The following is a 20,342-nucleotide window of genomic DNA, read 5'->3' on the forward strand; positions in this document are numbered from 1 at the left end:
AATGTATATAGACTTGTGTATGTGTGTGTATTTAAACTTTATGAACATATAAAACTTTTTTAATGTTATAAGAAACGTATTTATCTGTCAACCAAATGTTTGGAATGTTCACGGTCAGAAAAATGGTCCCTAGCTGTCACTGAGGTGACACCCATTCAAAAAAAGCACCTAGAGTTCATATTAGTACCTTAGAGGTACTTTTTGGTATCAACGAGTGCATATTAGTATGTATTATACATATCGGTACCTAAATGGTACAAATTAAGACCCAATGGTATATATTACATATATTATATGTTAATCATTTTCTGACTAATTCAATCAAAAAAGTTGTATTTATTAAGCTATATTTTTGTTTCAACATTCAACTGTATTTCATTATCTTGAAATAATAAAATCTGCTTTATTACTTGTTTTTTCAGCATTATTAGCTTCTCTTTCCTGTTGCCATTCCTCATCAGTGTCATCTATAGTCAGCCCGTTTAACTTTGCCATCTGATGATAGTTTCTGCTCTCAACCTCTGCCCTAAAAATAACAGAGATAACAAAGTTATTAAACGTCATAATTATTATAAAGTAGGCATGGGCTGGTAACCGGTTTCAAGGTATGCCGAGGTTTTAAAGACTCAATGTTTCAAAACCACTTACATTTTCTGTGATACCATTTCCAAGGTATGAGCTGTTTACACAAAATAATTAAATTGTCATGTAATTGATTTGATGTTTACATTTAATATATATTAAAGAATATTAAGGGCTTTATTTTAACCTGGCATACATGTTGTATGTTACTTAAAAATAAAATGTATTGTGTCCAGTTGAAAAGTTGTTGTTTGTATATGCAAACATTTGAAAATAAAACATTTTAGTGTTGCAATGGCAATACCGCAACACTGTGAAACTGTGGCAGTTTTGTTTAAGGTTATCATACCATCAAAATCTCAAACCCACCCATGCCTGTTATTAGTGCTACTTTAAAAAAAATAAAGAAACAAAGTACTACTGTAAAAGTACAGACAGATAAAAGTCAAAATTTTGTTTTTCAAGCATGCAGCAAAAAAATCATACTTTTTAAGAAAATGAACACAGTCTTCATGTCCATAGATTTCAGCAATCCTGACAGGTTTGTCTCCGGATGAATCCTCTTTGTCTATGGGGGCGTGGAGGGAATGCAGAAGTCGCAATACTGCCAGTCTCCCAGACTCTGCTGCAAAGTGTGCGGGCGTCCATCCATCATCTGTCCTCAAACAAGCCCTCGCTCCATTCTCCATCAGTATCCTAACCACCTCTGTTTGGCCTTATTAGATGAGATCCACCAGTTAAGACTATCTTATAGATTAAAGCATCCCCCAAAAGAACAGAAGATGTATATTTTTATCTGACAAATGGGCACTTAAAATAACAAATACAGCACCTGTGATACCATAACGTATAAATAATTTACAATTGGAAGTTGCTTTATTATCATGAAAATAAAGTCACAATGAAAACAATCTCTTTGCTTTACTCTTATAATTTGGCAGTGACATGATGTACACTACAGCATCACATACCTGTCAAGTTTTGGATTTGAAAATAAGGGAAATTTTCCGGCGCCCACCGCAAACAGTCCCACCACCAACCCCAACAAGCTCCAGCAGCCGGTTGCATAAACATAGCCGTGACATTAAGACTGCGTCTTAAGAATGATTCTGATTAACTAGCAATTAGTTAGGGCTAATCAGTCTTATTATTTGGATTTAAATTAGACCAATCTACCTTTCTATGTAACATACTTAAAACAGTTATGATCAGTCTTGAAGAAAAAAATTAATGACTAACTTTAAAGACTAGTCTTAAAGTTTTATGCAACCGACCACAGTATTCCTTTCATTTTAAGACTGGTGAGGGCCGGATAACATTTTTTAAACCTTAGTGCTGATAATTGTGTTAAAATTAACTAAACAAACTAATTCATTAGCAAGAAAACTAGTGAAACACACAGCTCTGTGAAAACTACATTTCATAAGTCACACTCATAGTGTAAATACTATACACACATTTGCATCTGTACAAAACCCACTGGCCTTAGGTTGAAAAGCCTTATTTGAACTTCTTTTGCATTATACCTTAATGCCAAAATTATTTATAAACAATTCACTTTTCTTTGTAATGAGAACAGTCATTTAGAAAATGAAAATGCTAGGTGGGGCAGTGGCCCAAACCAAAAAGAGCACTATGGGGGTGGTACTATTAGTTTGGTTTTAATATAGTATTATAAATAAATGATGTGTTACTATATTACTAGCATCAATTTAGACAAGTGATAACAAGTGATTATAATGGGAAAATATAATAACAAGAATTAAAGTGTGACAATAGATATTTAATATGATTTACCTGCTGGCTTGATGGAGCTTTGAATCAATGTTTGCAATGTTGAACTGCCTTTACCAGCCTCCCTTTCCGTTCTCTGTCTTTATTTTGTGAAGACATTGGTGTTTTTGGTATTTAATTTTTGTCTACAAAGTGTGCCAACAACAGCAAATTTAGTGTTTATGTTAACTTAGATCTGACCGGGAACATTTAATTCATTAAACAAGCATTGTAACGATAATGTAGATATTTTGTTGTTTGCTTGCTAACTTGTTAGCACTTTTAGAACACCGACAGCAAATCATTAACCAAAGAAATACATAAACAAACTTCCAAATTAGTAATTCTGCGGTTTAACAACTGATATATATTATGTAATAAATCTACCTGTTAATGCAACAAACTTCAGACAGAAACTGTCGTCTTCGCTCTCCAGTCTCCAGGCAGAGAGTGCACACAGAGATGCTGCGGAGCGGGTGGGAAAACACGAAGTGGATTAGCGGAATCAGTGGATCTTTAGCGATCTGGGATTGGGAATGTTTTTTATTACTCTGCCCGGGCATTATTATTTTTGTAATAACGCAGGTTAAAATACGGGAGATTTACGGGAAAATACTAATACGGGAGGACGGCGGGAAAGAAGGGTAAAATACGGGACTTTCCCGGCCAAAACGGGATACTTGACAGGTATGGCATCACCTATGCACGTTCTTTGATAAACACCCTCCTAGATCTAAAACAAACTGTTGACACATTACTTGCAGTAGACTATTAATGTTTAAAGCATCTGACATAAACGCTTAAATCTGTCTGAAGTTTGAAGACCTGCCTTTGGATGCAGCCCAGTGAAGCGCTGTCTTCTGATTCCAGTCTGTGTCTTTGTGATTTGGGTCACATGATTTCTTTTTTATAATTTCCTCCACAAGATCAACATCTCCAACCGCTGCTGCCTGATGCAACTCAGTCATTTATTTTATAATTGAACTATAAAATAGTTTTTCTATACACAGCGCTAAAGTTTACCGTTTCTATGTACTGCACGCATGACGCATCTGTTGCTGTCTGCGTCATTGCGTCACAGCGCGCGTGCATGTCGTGTCCACAGAAACAAAATGAGCGGGTAAACAATTTATTATTCGCTGTCTCTACATTTTAATGTCGATGTACTAAGGACATTTTAATACAGCTTTATTTAGGTATAAATATAATATATGAAATATATGTGTGGCGTTGAAGACATCGTCACGTGGTAAGTGTTAAATTCCTCCGCGCTGGCCACGAGAGATCAAATCACACTTGTTTGCGATTACTAGATGGTGCATTTTGGGCGGTTTAACACTTGTGTCAGGTAATAATTTACTAAGTTAATAGACTTAAATGATTATACATTGTTGTGTACAAAAATATATATTAAAACAATTTCCTGAGATTTAAGCTCTGCTCAATGAAGGATTAAATAAAGCATTTATATTTTTTCTAAAAACCATTATAACATTTTCTTATGTGATGTTCAGTGTATATGATGCTAAATTTAAAGAGTTATTATACACCACTTGCGCTGACATATCTTAAAATACATCAGTGCCCTTTGTTTTGCCTCAAAATGCACACTAGTAATGTTTTTAGCATGTTTGTTAAAAATAGTTATATTCCCTAATTAAACTAAGGTCTAATACTGGCTTAAAGGGGACATTTCACAAGACGTTTTTAAGATGTCAAATAAATCCCGAGGGTACATGTAAAGTTTAGCTCAAAATACCTCACAGATAATTTATTATAGCATGTTCAAATTGCCACTTTGTAGGTGTGAGCAATATGTTTTTGGGTGTGTCCTTTAAAATGCAAATGAGTTGATCTCTACACTAAATGGCAGTGTCATGGTTGGAGAGTGCAGGATAAGGGGCGGTATTATCCCCTTCTGACATCACAAAGGGAGACAAAATTCAATTATCTCTTTTTATGCTTTTTATGCTTGCAGAGAATCGTTTACCAAAACTAGGTTGAACTTTTTCACATTTTCTAGGTTGATAAAAGCACTGGGGAGCCAATTATAGCACTTAAACATGGAAAAGTTAGATTTACATGATATGTCCCCTTTAGGGTAATCCTTATCCGGGAAACCACCCCTTAAAATCCTAACGTCAGCAAGAGGTGAAGATGATAAAGGACAAGGGTTTGCTAAATCGGTAATATTTTCAGGAAAGCAATGTGATTCATCTCTGCATATATTAATGACAGAGAAACTTAATGCTTCTAAATTGGGCAGCTTTCATTTCTGCAACTGAAAGACTTGGCTTTGATGTGACATGGAACAAGAAGACAAGAACACCACATGGCAGCGTTTACCAGACTTAAATAGCTCCTCATAAGTCCTCCGCTACTACAGTTTTTCAATGTGCATGAGCCAGTCATGATAAATCGGGGTATCTTCTGTCCATTTCATATTTCAAATAAAAAACGAAAAACTAACAAACAAATTGAATTTTCATTTATCATTTCCATTTATAAAATGAAAAAAGAAAACTAGGAATTATACATTTTTCAATTTTGTTTCTCAGTCTGAGAAAAGTCTTATTGAGGCGAGTGAAGCAAAGACTTCCAATGACATTTAGCAAAGCACACAGATGTAATCATTAACACAATTTATTATCCTATGAATAATAAACTTTACATTTATGCATTTGGTAGACGCTTTTATTCAATGTGCATTATAAGACATACATTTTATCAATATTTGTGTTCCCTGGGTTCAAACCCATGACCTTTGCAATGCTCTACCACTGAGCAATTTAGGACAAATTGGGAATGTTTTTTTTTGCACACCTTTCCCACATGGGCGACAAAAATGCTCTGCAATTTTTTGCAGAATTTGTGAAAAGTTTAAATGTTAAAAGTTACTGCCACGCCAATTATACACATCTATAAATTAGGTAAGTTTATGGACTATTTTTGAAGTTTATTACATCTTCGCTCCCCCCGTCGGTAACGTTTGCAAATGCTGTTGAGAGTTGAAAATTGGAAAATAGAGCTTTTTAATATTTTCTTCATTTCATTTTTTATAGAAAAATGTAGCAGTTCATTCTTTTTTAACAACCTTTAATTTTTTTATGAATGGAAGATAAATGAAATATGATTTGTTTATTTTGGTTTCCGTTTTTGATTTGAAAATGGATATGGAATGGACGGTAAATACCCTGATTGTTCATGGACCCAACAGCAGGTCCATTTACTCATCTTCATAAACAAATAAGATAACAAAATAATATCTGTGCTCTAAAAAACTTTTAAAATAACCTGTTGACAGAGTTTGTTTCCTCGACGGTTGTTTCCCAGAAATATGCATTTTACAGATATGCAAACTAGCTTTTGATACAGTCTTACAGTCTCGATGTGGAATGTTCTAGTTTTTTCCATGTTGTGTTTCTCACATCACAAAGCCCTAAATCATAAATTAGCATTAACTATTTAAACCCTATTCTGCACACAATCTAACAATCAACAAAAAAATCCCTCATTACGCCTGAGGTTCTATAATCCAAATTTTAAAATTGGAGATCATTTGGCGACCCAACACAGAACCCAAAATGTTTCTTAAAAATGATTCTTTAAAATGAATTAAAATTGTTTTGTTGAGTTTGGATAGTTTCATGTTTGTGGTAGAAAATAAAAAAATTGACAGCATTCGAAACAAACCGTGTTTATTCTTATTAAAAAGTAAACCTTTATTAAACTTGTTTATTCTTGTTAAAAAGTAAACCTTTATTAAACATTGTTTGGTTTGTGCTTTTTCTGTTGTCCTGAATTGTGCAACCCCCTTTTATCCCAATAACAGGCTGGGCACCACAGCAAACCAGGGGCATAGCACAAGAACACGGCCATTAGAAATGTTTACTGTAAAAAATAAATGCAAATTACAAAAGTTTTACTGTTGTACACATAATTTTGACAACCACAAAGAAAGCAAAAATCAAAACCAGTCAGGAACAACACAGCTAAATGGAAAACCAAAAATCTAAAAAATATTTTATATAAATCATTTATTGTCATCTATACTGGTCAACATATCATAAAATCAACCTATCCTTGTTGTAATTTGAATTAAGATTGGTACCATTTGCCTATGGTATCACATGACCGTATTAAGCAAATCAGGAAAGTTATTGAGATAAAACTTTGAGTGGCCTTTCATTCCACACCTCTCACGATTTTGTAGTGCCTCTCTCATTTCATGTTGAAACTTTCTGAATCTGCAGATCAATATTTCTATGAGGAGTTGTGAAGAGTAGGGGTGAGTTTGAGATGCTCTTGTGTTTACGGTTAGAAATGACATTCTGTAAATATAAATGCATTTTGTTATGGTCAGTTAGTTAGATGACACATGAATGACTGAACTCTCTTTACACACCAGACATCTATAACACAAAATGACATTGTGCAAAGGAATTGTGCTTCTTTTCCTGGGACTGTTTTATAAGGTTTGTGATGATTCTTACTTGAAATTTTATTCACATAAATATATGTGACCCTGGACCTCATAAGCACAGGTATATTTGTAGCAACAATACATTATCTATAATTTTGTGCCAAAAATCATATTTTTTTACCATAAATATACCAAAAATGTTTTTATTATTAGTAATACGTGTTGCTAAGGACTTCATTTGGACAACTTTAAAATAATTGCATCTCTGCTTAATATTTTCTTATCCTAACAAACTTCAATGTATTATGACTGGTTTTGTTGTTTTATATTATACAAACAGTATACTGTAACACTTATGTTGTACACTTCATGACTGTGTGCTTTGGTTTGATAGGTTTCTGTGGCAGCAGGTAAATATGGCTTTTGTGCAACGTAAACAAATATATATATATATTTTACAATTATAGTTGTTTGCAAGTGAGTCTGAATAATTTGCTTGTGTTATGTTTCAGAAAACTCGACTCAAGTTTACTTTTTTGAGCTTGAAATAGAGTCATCAGTATATGATGAATCGAACCTCACGAAGTTGTCACCTTTAAATTTTGGAGATTGGACTGTCTCGAACATTACCGTTACAGCAGGTATTAAAAAGACAATATTATGAATTTAACTAAGTGAAAATATTGTTAATAGTAAGAAACAGCAAAAACATGTTTTTATTGTTTAACTACACTGTAAAAAAATTGCTGTAATTATGCAGCTGGTTGCTAGTAACTTACTGTAGAAGATAAAGACTGAAAATGTTTCATGTTCATTCAACTTTGAACAAACTGTTACCAGTAAATAACATAAATGTAAATTCTACAGTAGTACTGGCAGCTAGTTGCCAGTAATACTGTAATTTCTACAGAAATGTTTTACAGTGTAAAAATAATGCCACTTCTCGATTATAAAAATGTATAGCTGCAAAGAAATCCCACAGTGACCTACAGATACATCAAAGGGTTTTCTTAACTTAAGAGATTTTTCACAGCTGGGACATGGCTTTTATTAGTTAAATAAATATTAAACACTTATAGGATGCAAAGTGATTCTAATGGGTGATAATCCAATACGTTCATTAACAACAACATTTCCAAGAAAACATGATTTTTATTAGAAAGAAAAATACATGGAAAAACACTTTATAACAAACCGAATAGGTTTTCATTGTAGAAGTAATAGAGACGTGGCAAAATGGCAATATCCATAAGTAGTCAATTCATCTCCACCACACACGTTCATTTAATCGTGATATTTTGTATGTTTAATATTTCACACTATTAAAATTTGCTGCATAGTGGAAAGTCAATTTAAATATTAATGACGGGCTTAACCATGATAAATATACTTGTTTTTAGATTGTACAGTGGATGAAGAAAGCAACAGCACACAAAAAAAATGTTTTTGCGAGAAAGGAAACCAATGGAGTTCAGATATATGCAACACACAGAAAAATGAGACCTGCACACTTAATGTCACAGATGATGCCGTGTGCCTGCCTATTAATACAGGTAAAGTAATTAATATGTGAACGAAACATATTAATGCAAGAAACAAGAAATCAGTGCGTGCTGCTTATACGAAGAAAAAAATCTGTCTTTCTAGTGATTATCAATGGGTTGACTATCTTCAAACTATATGGTTATGATTATGGTCAATTATATAATCAAAACAACGAAAAAACTGATGATTACGAAAAAACAAAAAAGAATATAACCGATGAGGTATGTATTACACACAAACAATGTAAAAAAGAGAATTTATAGTTAATAGAAAAATAACGTGTTTCTATTTCTTTTAGCTCATAAAATATTTCAGCACCCTGCCATGGTTCGATTCTCTGGTCATCACAGGATTCAGGTAATAATAACAAGAAGAAAGTTTATTGAGTTCTGGATGTGTCATTGATCATCTGTCCTTGAAGATATGCTAGAGTTTGTATGTGTGTTACAGAAAAGGCAGTCTGATTGTGGAATATACGGTGAAAGTGCTCAGTTCCTTTAACCTCACTCAACTTCAATATATAACTAGCAACCTGGAATCAACAACAATACTAACAAAAGGTAATTTTCATTTATTCGTAAAAAATTATTTCACCTAAAAATAAAAATTCTGTTTAGTTTCATCAATTGTTTATTTCACTCTGTTAAATATGGGAATAATTTGAATCTCCACGACTCTTTTCCACGTATGTGTTCGATGACACTTTATAATATAAGGCGCACAGTACGCAGGGTTGGGGAAAGTTACTTTTAAAAATAATACATTACAATATTAAGTTACTCCTCTAAAAAGTGACTAATTGCGTTACTTAGTTACTTTTCATGGAAAGTAATACTTGCGTTACTTTTTCTGAAAGTAACTCGCATTAGTTTTTTAAAAAAGTAACTCAAATATTAATGTGTTGTGTACATTTAAAAAGTAATGCGTAACTATACTCGTTACTTCAGAAAAGGAATATTATTATGTACTGTAATGCACGTTACTTGTAATGCGTTACCCCCAACACTGACAGTACGTATGATAGAAATGATTTAAAGACAGTGATAAAGTACCTTTTATTACACAAGAATCTGAATTGATCACTACTGCCCTGGTGAAAGAATTATACTTTAATAGGCTACTGAACTTAAAGTGCTCTATTTTTGCACACTAATTTGTACTTAATATACTAATCTTTAGTACTTGTAGTGTACTTCTATGTGCTATTTTGAGACACCATGAATATGAACTAAAATGTGCAAAAAATATATTTAGGTACCACTTAATTTAAACCCATGTAAATTTGAACCCATCTTTGTATGAAAGTTGGGTTCAAGTTTAATACAAGTGTTAACAATTTTTTTTATATATATATTATTTTTTAATACAGACATATATTATAAGTGCATTTTAGTTCAATTTCAAGGTGTCTCAAGATAGCACAGAGAAGTACAAACTTCTTTAATGTACTAAAGAAGAATTTGTAAACACTACACTGTAAAAAGTGATAAGTTGGATCAACTTAAAAAATGACGTTTTCAAGTTAATTTTTTCACCTTAAAAGGTGCAGTGTGTAAATTTTAGCAGCATCTAGTGGTGAGGTTTCAAATTGCGCCCAACGGCTCAGTCAACGGCTCATCCCTCGCTTTTGAAACGCATAGAGAAGCTACACTAGCCACCATAGGACAAACACGTCATCATCAGAGACAACTTGGTAAACAAAGTTTGTCCGTTAAGGACAAAATGGTGGCACAAAATAGCAACTTCCATGTAAGAGGGGACCCTCGGTGTATGTAGATAAAAATGGCTCATTTTAAGGTAATGTAAACATAATAGTTCATTATGAAAGGTCTTTATACACCCCTGATAATATAGTTACATATGTTACATTGCATTTCTGTCAAGGGAATCTTCTAAAAGTTACACACTGCACCTTTAAATGAAAATTGAAGTATTTTTTTTAAGTTGATCCAACTTTTCACTTTTTACAATGTAGTTGTGGTGAGATGGAATACAGTAAGAGGCAAAATCTTGCCTGGTTTCATCCTTATCCTACCCCCAAAACTAACCCTAAGATTTTGTAAAAATTTGGCCATAGCTGTATGACATGAGGATGAGTTAATAATGAGAAAATCTTTATTTTGGGCAAACTTTTGCTTTTGCTAAAATGTATATGTACATTTCTTCAGACATAAATGGCATTCATTTCAAGTGTTTATTTAAAGTATATGTATTATAGTATTGTTGAAATATTCCACTTCTTCTTTTCTTCAAAGGACTCGTGACTATTAATATAGCTAATAAACAACCTGTTGATATTGGTACAACTGCTACTGTTACCTGTACGAAACAAGAGAACCTGGGAGCTGTGACGTGGTCTTTGACAAATACTCAGAATAAAACAACAGTTATCACCAATGGAACAGAAGCGAGATTGAGCTCTTATGCTTTTAGTGACACTGTTACTCTGAGGAGCATTTCAGCAAGCTGGAAAGGTATGGTATGCAAATGTTAAAATATATATATATAGTGCCTGTACTCTTCCTTACTCATGTCCTTACTCATACTGTACACATTTACATCATTTAAATAAATAAAAAATTCTCAAATATGAAAATTCTGCTAGAATCTTCTCACCCTCATTTTGGGTTTCTATAATAATCTTCCCTTCACATTCAGATTCAATATAGAGAAGGTAGTGTCAACATCATGTTTTGTCAGTTTGTTCTCTTAAAGCATAATTGAAATGGTGCAAAAACAACATGTTACATAAAATAGCAAGAGTATGTGGGGTTGGAATGGCACCAGGTTGAGTAAGCAATGACAGAATTTTTAATTTAAGGTAATTCATTTTTGACCAAAATGTTAAATACTGCCTTAAGGTAGATTAATGTATATTTTTTTAACTGTATGTCTGGGTAACTTGTGTAGGGTGCTTATACCCTGATGACTGTGCACCAGTCGCGAGGCTACATAAAGCTTTGTTTATACTTTTTGACATCATGCGGACGCGTCAAGTATAAACAAAGCTTAAAGGTTCTTTCCATGTTTTTGAAGCTTTGATTGTTTTTACAGCGCAATATAACATGTGTTCATGTTTCATGCGTAAAAAAACACAGTATTTTTCAATTTCCTTTTCTATACTGTATAGCGCTGTTTTCACTGTCCTCAAAACGGTCTGATGTCTTCCTTGTTCTGTGAAATCCCTCCTTCAGAAATACGTAACGAGTTCTGATTGTGTAGTTTGTTTAGTGTGTTGTGATTGGATAGCAGCTTAAATTGCTGTTAGCTTAGCTGGTGACTGATGTATTCCTGTGGGCTGAGTTTAGTCAAAAAACTGTTCTAGTGACGTCATTAAAGCAGGAAGTAGAGGGCTGTAGTACAAACTGGCGTTTCGCTGTAGGCTTTGAAAGAGGAATTCTGTTAATGAAAATATATCGCCTGGCAGTGTACTTTGAGCTTTATCATTTTACAGGTATTATTTATGCTCTTATACCAACATTACACACTAATGGCGCTTTTCCATTGCATAGTACCCCACGGTTTGGTTTAGTTTGGGTCGGGTCAGCTTACTTTTGGGAGCTTTTCCATTGGGATCACTTCGTAGTACCCGATACTTTTTTTCGTACCACCTCGGTTGGGGTTCCAAGCGACCCGAGCTGATACCAAACGTGACGCATAAACACTGTAGTTCACTGATTGGTCTGAGAGAATCGTCATCGGCGCCGTCATCCTATTATGTAAAATATTAGCTTTAGCTTGCTGCTAGCTTGCGCTGTCTCGAGCAAACATGTTGTCATCTGTGCTCTGTTTTAAGTTTCCAAACACCCTTTTAGCGATTAAAAACATCCACAGGTTGTGAATCAGGAACACATAAAAGTTTTTTCCAGACTTGCAGTTGGTGGCGGCACATTCGCGACGTGCACGTCAGTATTATTTATGCTTTAATGCAACTTCATTGAGGCTCAGCGGAGCGCCGTCGACAAACGCCACGGGTGTTTGAACAGAAACTGTTATGTGAGACAGATGTAGTTATAAACGCGATGTGCAAAGTAACCTTCTATTTGTGGAGGCCAATTTTAATTTTGTGGCGGCACATTCGCGACGTGCACGTCAGTATTATTTATGCTTTATTGCAACTTCATTGAGGCTCAGCGGAGCCGTCGACTGACGCCACGGGTGTTTGAACAGAAACTGTCATGTGAGACATAGGTAGTTTTAAACGCGATGTGCAAAGTAAACATCTATTTGTGGTGGCCAATTTTAATTTTGTGGCGGACTGATAAATAAATAAATGTATGGGAATGTACAAGGAGGCTCTCTCTTGTATGATGTCACAGCCGTATGCAGCGCAAATATAACGACACGCCTATAATTCCTCCCACTGCGAAGTGACACTAAACTCAATGGAAAAGCTAACCACGCCAAAGTGAGGTGAGCTGACCCGACCCAAACTAAACTAAACCGTGGGGTACTATGCAATGGAAAAGCGCCATAACTAGGGTTTAAAAAATGGGATCAGAAAGAATGTGACCTTTAAGGGCCAGGGTGGCACTAGCCCACTCAATTTGATGGCAATTTGGGACGCAAAGTTAAACAAAAGAAAGCATGCATAAATGATAATAATCTCATTAATAATAACCGTACAAATTTAGAAATAAATAACTATTTATATAGAAAGTTTATCATTTCCAAGTGTTTCTAACCCTTACAAATGTTAAAGGGGACATGTCATGAAAATCTGACTTTTCCATGTTTAAGTGCTCAAATTGGGACCCCAGTGCTTGTATCAACCTAGAAAATGTGAAAAAGACCAACCCAGTTAACTAAGTTTTGGTAAACTATTAGAAAAAATTTGAAAAAATAGGTAATTGATTGAATTTGGCTCCCCTTGTGATGGACACATACATCCAAAATTATCTCGAAATACAGTCAGAACGCAAAAAGTTCAGAAATAAATTAGATGTGTGTCATTGATCCGTGCTTATTCGGTCTTCTGGCAGTACCCAGAAATCTGCTTATGTTTGTGTCATTATTTTAATCAAACAACCGAAGAATCTCCCAAGGGTTTTTTCCTCCTAGGACTTTTTCCCCGGCTAAAAGTCTGGGGATTTTTTCTCTTAGGGGGTTTTTCAACCCAGGGAGCCTTCTTGGGCTTAACTTAACACCCTCTTCTATGCGTTACATTACTAATACATTCGCTTATAATGTTGATTCATAGCCAAAGCAAATTCTGCTGCTTATGCTATCTGTATTATGTTATGCTATCTGTCAAATTTTCCCTGCTTCTATTAATGTAAAGCTGCTTTGAAACAATTACAAATTGTGAAAAGCGCTATATAAATAAAATTTAATTGAATATATTGTAAAATTATGTAATTTAAGAGTAGACATTGATGTCCACCCTATTTCACCAAGGTCCACTCAGTCTGGCAACTGCTGTGCACATACAGTAAGCCAGTGAGTGTACACATGAAACCAACGTTAAAATTTGTTATGTAAAACATATGTGATTTTATACTGATAATACTATCTGTCTGTCTCTCCCTCCGCATGTCTATCTGCTGACTGAAGGACTGTTTACATGCGAGTATACAAAAGGGCCCATAAAGCTCACAGCAAGTGAAACATTGGACATTGCACTTTTGCCAGACATACAAGGCAGTAGTGACCCCCAATTTCCTGATTGTACAAATCCAAAAAGAATTGTGCCGGTTGAAATTCAATGTGCCATTTCAAACAACTCAGAAAATTACACTATTTCATGGGACAGAACTCAGCTCAAAGATCTCACAATAATATCAATAGGTAAGAATATCTTCTTCTTGTTTTTGCTCTCAACCTCAGTGTTGTGTGTTTAACACATGCGATTTTCACATTATTGCAAGAGTCCAAAGGAAACAAGATCAATCACAAAGCACAAGCAATGATTAGATGTGGAGACTTAAATGAATCTCTAAGCACCACGTGTACCTTCACAAACACCAGATCCCAAAAAAACAAGAGCAGCTCAATGACTGTGAACATCCCTATCATTCAAAGTAAGCATTGGTTTTCATGTTATGTAAAATGTATGTTATTAATTTTATATGAGTTTATTTACTTTATTTAAGTGTATTTTCATTTTTAAATACTTTCGTTTAGTTAAATCTATAAGGTCACCTCTGTTATTAAGTCATTTGTATGTTGAATACCCAAATTTATAAACACTAAGCCATTGTATTGTTTACTTGAGTGGTCTACCATGTACATACAATACAATACAATACCGTTTATAACAACACAAAGGTATATAATAAAAATTATCTTCTCGGTTGATCTTTATACATAAGGGGAACAAATTTTATAGGCTATGGGTGAATAGCTACAGGTACAATGCATATTTACTTGAACTATGCGAAAAACAAATCTGTTCTCTACTATTTCTTCACACAGATGGCTCATCATTCTGTGCCACACAAGATGGCTGGCCTAACACTAAATGTAACTACACGGCTGTTTTAGATTGTGATAACTCTGTTGGCAGTATGACCAGAGAATGCCGTGACTGTAAGTGGCAAGAGACAATCTCTTATTGTGTGGATACGGGTCTACACAAAATTCAAGATCAAATAGAGGTATAATCTGATAATTTCAGTAATAGTTTCCTCTCAGATGAAGCTAGTATACAACTCTTAACTCTCTTGTTTCTTCAACAGGAAATAAGAAAGGGACTAGGATTTATTAAGGAAAATGCAAACATTTTCAGCCAGTTACAAATATCAACAACTTCTAATACTATTAACATCTTTCCAAATATAAATGCAACTGTAGAAATTCTGGATTCAATCAATAACGTGTCTGAAACACAGTCACATCAATGGAACGACACCATCATGCCTGTGAGTATTTTCATCTTAAGTGTTTCTCAAAGTTTTGAGTCCCTCTTTTTAATATAAAAAAATCCAAAACCGGTAGTGTTACAAGGAAGACGATTTTTTTACATTATCGGTTTATTTGGAATGCTAGAGGAAAATATTATTACAAAATAATGTTTGCCAAGTTATTTTATTTTTAATTCGCTTTGTTGGCAGAATCCATTAAGAGTCTGATTAAAAAAAAGCAAATTTACAAGAAAACTGGTCAGATGCACCAAGGGGCGGTTCACATCTTTTGCACACGCAAATACTGTACGTCATATGAGAGAGTGACGCAGTCGCAATGTGCGATTTTTTTTCAGGCACGTCAGCACTGCAGCCCGTTGAAAATACTTCAACTTTTCAGAATGCTGTGTCGGAAAGTGGTGCACACGGTTTTAGACATGAAAAGCTAACCGCCCCTTAGAGAGTTTTGCATCTGAGCGCTTCAATTGTTACATTTTAACATTAAAATAGAATTATTGTTTGTTATGACTGTAGTTCATGTTAACCAATGTAGTTAACTAATGGTAAGAAATGGAACCTTACATTAAAATGTTAACGGTCAAAGTCCAGTAGATAGATTTGACTAGTCGATCATTTTATTCATAATTTCAAATGAATGTAATCACTTACCTTTTTCTTTTTCAGGATTTTGTAAGTGCTATAAGCAATATTTTGAACAACACCAATTCCTGGAAACAAACATCAAATGATAATGCTACCAATTTATCTATAAAATATCTACAGAGTGTTGAGAAAATGATGAGCAACTCAAATCTGTCTTCTTCCGTCAACCGTTCGAACGTCGCGCTGAAGGTCTGTAACTCCAGTGATTGCAACTCTTTCAATGTCAGCGTCAAAACGGAGCAAAACGTTGTTGTAGTTGCATTTAGGAATCTTGCTACCAATTTACCACAAACCCTGAACAATGAGAGTGTTGAATCAAATGGCATAATCTTGTCAGTTACAGAGGTAAATACAACTAATAACACTAATCTAATGAATTTCAATGATGGCCAAATAAGAAAACCCAACCACCAAATGTTTTGTGTTTACTTGGATGAAAATAAAAACGAGTGGTCAAGTGTTGGCTGCACGTGGGGTGGTGCAAACAACCCGACACTCTGTACCTGTACGCACAACTCTGCTTTCACCATCATGATGTCCAAAACAGCAGAAAGTCTTCCGTATATGGAGGAACTGACATACGTTGGCTTGGGAATTTCAATGGTTTCACTCGTGCTCTGTATACTGATTGAGATTATGGTGTGGGACACGGTCGTGAAATCAAACATCGCCAATTTTCGCCATATAGCCTTGGTCAACATCTCAATTTGTCTGCTTTTTGCATATTGTGCATTTTTAGCATCAGCAAAACCAAAGCAAATCCCCTCAAACTGGTGCATGATACTTACAGTGGTGAAGCAGTTTTGTTTCTTGGCCGTCTTTTTCTGGATGTTGTGCTTGAGTTTTGTGCTCCTTCACCAGCTAATATTTGTTTTTGAGAAGTTACGGAAAAGGGTCTATTTGGCGTTATCGATCACTGTTGGTTACGCATGCCCATTATTGTGTGTGGCAGTGACCGTCATTCAGTTTGGCAATGGTAAGGAGGGTGAATACTATTCAAAAGACACTTGCTGGCTAGTATATCAATCAACATTGAAAGGTTCACTCTTTGCCTTTATTTTGCCGGTTGGTACCGTTGTGGTTATAAATATGTTTGCGTTGCTTGTGGTCATCACAAAAATTGTACAGCCTACTGTGTCCGAGGCAAAAGCTCGGGACGAAAAGGATGTCGCCAAAAGCATCATTAAGACGATCGTTTTGCTGAGCCCTATCCTTGGAATAACATGGATCTTAGGATTTTTTGTGTTCACACTTGACCTTACACAAAAGCCATATGCCCAGATCGTGAATTACGCATTTACAATACTGAATTCCCTACAGGTGAGAATCGTCCATCTAATTATGCACACAATACACCATATCTATATATTCACCTACATCTGATACGTTTCTGGATGCGCATTTGAAATAACAAAAATATCTCATTGTATTTCAACGCAGGGGTTTTTCATATTGCTTTCAAACTGCTTCGGAGAGAAAAAGGTAAGCACATAACACGGTGAATTGTCCTAATGTGCGATGTTTTTTTAATTGTAGACTTCTGTGAAATGTGCTTTCAATGATTTTGGAATTGAACAAAATAATTATGCCTATTTCCAGACATAAGAATAATAATAACTAGATTTTCTACATTTTCTGAAGAAAGTGTGAAGTGGTGCTTGATGTGGCAAAATTCGGGAAAACAAAATATTACAAAAATAACTCAAAAGAGTCCACCCCCATGTCTCTACGATGTTCTGATGCAGAGATATAGGCTTTTTAATCGATTGCGAGAAGTGAATTGGCCTCCACCGGTTATTATAGTCCAAGCCACAAGTGAAACGATCCAACCTCCATGTCTCTACGATGTTCTGATGCAGAGATATAAGGCTTTGTTTATTCCGTTGTTAGGGTACTGTATTTGGTTGCTAGGGAGTGGGTTGCTCTACCCTCATATATGTCTGAACATTTGATAGGTCATGTGATTTTTTTATTTTTGTGATGCCATAGTTTCACTGGCATTCATGTATTATTTGTGGACCTACAAACATTAAACCTTAAGTGTCCCGCATTAGGCAGAGTCCCACTTTAGGGCAATCCACCCTACTATGAATTCAGGCTTATTTAACCAGTTCACATTAGTTTGTTACATTCGATCCAGTATGGAAAACTGTGCTGTATGTACTGTATGGTATTCATAACGTGCAAATTTCTTCTCCAAAGGTTCGTGAAGCACTTTTAAAGCGTTTCAGGACCAAGGTTAGTACATACACATGCAGGGAAACATACAATACATTTTTTAATATTTATTAATGTTTTATGGCCACAAACACATACATTATAATAACACAGAGCATGTTCTCATTAGAAATCAGTGAATTCTAAAAGTGAACACTCAAGCAAATCGACATCACTAAAGAAATGATCATCTGGACAGATGTTTAAGGTAAGTAACATTTCAGTGTTTTGGAATTTATTTGTCATTTCTCTCTAACATTGTTCATAACTGAAATGTAGGTTTTAAACGGACGCAGATGACAACGCAGGAGGAAAACATTTATGGATGCAATTCTGTCAGATCTCTTATTTATTTTTTATTCAATTAATAACTGATTTCTAGTGTAAAACTGCTATAAAACAGGATTGATGTGTATATCATTTCATATCACATGATTATCTTATTGCATAGTCTGATTTCTGACGGGGTCTATTTTAATTTTTGAAAAAAAAAATTGCACTTATGAATTATGTGGGCAACTTGGCATTTCAGTTGATTTTTCATTTTACGACAGGCTTGTAAAGTTTTCAGTTTTGTTGTTTTGTAGACCTTCCTCACACAGTCTAAAATTACATTATACATTATTTTCAAATTCTGAAGGTTTCAACACTTCAAATTACAAAAATCTGCATTCTACATGTTATATAAAATTAATTCAAGTGAAATTAAAAAGTTAACTATAAAATGGCTAGTAAATGTGTATAGACTTGTGTGTTTGTGTGTTGTGTGTTTTTTAACTATATGAACATATTCAAAACTTTTTTATTGTTATAATAAACGTATTTATCTGTCAACCAAATGTTTGGAATGCTCACGGTCAGAAAAATAGTCCATAGCTGTCACTGAGGTGACACCCATTCAAAAATGCACCTAGACTTCATATTAGTACCTCAGAGTTACTTATTGGTATCAACGAGTGCATGTATACATATTTGTACCTAAATGGTACATATTAAGACCTAAGGGCTTGGGACCATTTTTTCTGACGATATACTGTGTATATTACATATGTTTTTCATTTTCTGACTAATTAAAGAAAGAAAGTTGTATTTATTAAGCTATATTTTTGTTTCAACAATCAACTGTATTTTATTATCTTGAAATAATAAAATCTTCTTTATTACTTGTTTTTTCAGCATTATTAGCTTCTCTTTCCTGTTGCCATTCGTCATCAGTGTCATCTATAGTCAGCCCGTTTAACTTTGCCATCTGATGATAGTTTCTGCTCTCAACCTCTGCCCTAAAAATAACAGATACCACAAAGTTATTAAACATCATGATTATTAAGTGCTACTTTAAAAAATAAAGGAACAAAGTAGCCTACTACTAAAAGTACATACAGATAAAAGTCAAAAATAGTTTTTCAAGCATAACATGCAGCAAAATGAAAAATAATACTTTTTTAGAAAATGAACACAGTCTTCATGTCCATAGATTTCAGCAATCCTGACAGGTTTGTCTCCAGATGAATCCTCTTTGTCTATGGGGGCGTGGAGGGAATGCAGAAGTCGCAATACTGCCAGTCTTCCAGACTCTGCTGCAAAGTGTGCGGGCGTCCATCCATCATCTGTCCTCAAACAAGCCCTCGCTCCATTCTCCATCAGTATCCTAACCACCTCTGTTTGGCCTTAGATGAGATCCACCAGTTAAGACTATCTTATAGATCAAAGCATCACCCAAAAGAACATAATTTTTTATATATAAACTTATCTGCACTTATGAATTATGAATTAACGTATAAATAATTTACAATTGGAGGTTGCTTTATTATCATGAAAATAAAGTCACATTGAAAAACAATCTCTTTGCTTTACTCTTATAATTTGGCATTGACATGATGTAGGCTACACTACAGCATCACCTGTACACGCTCTTTGAAAAACACCCTACTAGATCTAAAACAAACTGTTGACACATTAGTTGCAGTAGATTCATTTTCTTACATTCACCATTCAGCATCTCACATAAACGCTTAAATCTGTCTGAAGTTTGAAGACCTGCCTTTGGATGCAGCCCAGTGAAGCGCTGTCTTCTGATTCCAGTCTGTGTCTTTGTGATTTGGGTCACATGATTTCTTTTTTATAATTTCCTCCACAAGATCAACATCTCCAACAGCTGCTGCCTGGTGCAACTCAGTCATTTATTTTATAATTAAACTATAAAATAGTTTTAGTTTTCTACTGTATATACAGCGCTAATGTTGACCGTTTCTATGTACTGCACACTTCTGTTGCTGTCTGCGTCATTGCGTCACAGC

General features: G+C 34.7%; 2 protein-coding genes across 9 annotated transcripts; one reads left to right on the top strand and one right to left on the bottom strand.

Annotated features, from left to right (window-relative positions):
• Positions 1–323: 323 nt before the first annotated feature.
• On the bottom strand, positions 324–20,303 carry LOC129417363 (ankyrin repeat domain-containing protein 66). 8 transcript variants are annotated; one of them, XM_073869914.1, is made up of 5 exons: positions 20,087–20,303; positions 19,484–19,712; positions 19,210–19,325; positions 1,069–1,297; positions 324–526 (listed from the first exon to the last, which is right to left on the bottom strand). In XM_073869914.1, exons 1-5 carry the CDS (start codon positions 20,223–20,225, stop codon positions 379–381), a joined length of 861 nt encoding a protein of 286 aa, XP_073726015.1. In that variant the 5' UTR covers positions 20,226–20,303; the 3' UTR covers positions 324–378. The 8 variants fall into 8 exon arrangements, with proteins under 8 accessions (XP_073726015.1, XP_055027970.2, XP_055027968.2 ...); XM_055171995.2 differs by having other exon boundaries at positions 20,083–20,226; XM_055171993.2 differs by having other exon boundaries at positions 20,050–20,226.
• On the top strand, positions 6,161–19,213 carry LOC129417360 (adhesion G-protein coupled receptor F2). Its single transcript, XM_073870017.1, has 17 exons — positions 6,161–6,830; positions 7,173–7,188; positions 7,291–7,419; positions 8,179–8,331; positions 8,426–8,544; positions 8,622–8,680; positions 8,774–8,883; positions 10,552–10,797; positions 13,877–14,110; positions 14,191–14,343; positions 14,738–14,919; positions 15,001–15,183; positions 15,850–17,148; positions 17,269–17,310; positions 18,031–18,066; positions 18,176–18,253; positions 18,325–19,213. Exons 1-16 carry the CDS (start codon positions 6,780–6,782, stop codon positions 18,230–18,232), a joined length of 3,069 nt encoding a protein of 1,022 aa, XP_073726118.1. The 5' UTR covers positions 6,161–6,779; the 3' UTR covers positions 18,233–18,253; positions 18,325–19,213.
• Positions 20,304–20,342: the final 39 nt, after the last annotated feature.

This window comes from Misgurnus anguillicaudatus, chromosome 7, assembly GCF_027580225.2.
Source record: "Misgurnus anguillicaudatus chromosome 7, ASM2758022v2, whole genome shotgun sequence".
Classification (NCBI taxonomy): Eukaryota; Metazoa; Chordata; class Actinopteri; order Cypriniformes; family Cobitidae; genus Misgurnus; species Misgurnus anguillicaudatus.

What these genes read in the sequence shown, in the direction of transcription:
- LOC129417360 (XM_073870017.1), top strand. Translation starts at nt 6,780, where the DNA reads ATGACATTGTGCAAAGGAATTGTGCTTCTTTTCCTGGGACTGTTTTAT. An exon ending in AAATTCAAGATCAAATAGAG is followed by an intron (nt 14,920 to 15,000) that starts GTATAATCTGAT and finishes TTTCTTCAACAG; the next exon opens with GAAATAAGAAAGGGACTAGG. An exon ending in ACTGCTTCGGAGAGAAAAAG is followed by an intron (nt 17,311 to 18,030) that starts GTAAGCACATAA and finishes TCTTCTCCAAAG; the next exon opens with GTTCGTGAAGCACTTTTAAA.
- LOC129417363 (XM_073869914.1), bottom strand. Translation starts at nt 20,225, where the DNA reads ATGACTGAGTTGCACCAGGCAGCAGCTGTTGGAGATGTTGATCTTGTG. An exon ending in TCACTGGGCTGCATCCAAAG is followed by an intron (nt 19,713 to 20,086) that starts GCAGGTCTTCAA and finishes ATCTCATCTAAG; the next exon opens with GCCAAACAGAGGTGGTTAGG. An exon ending in TAATAATGCTGAAAAAACAA is followed by an intron (nt 1,298 to 19,209) that starts GTAATAAAGAAG and finishes TCATCTAATAAG; the next exon opens with GCCAAACAGAGGTGGTTAGG.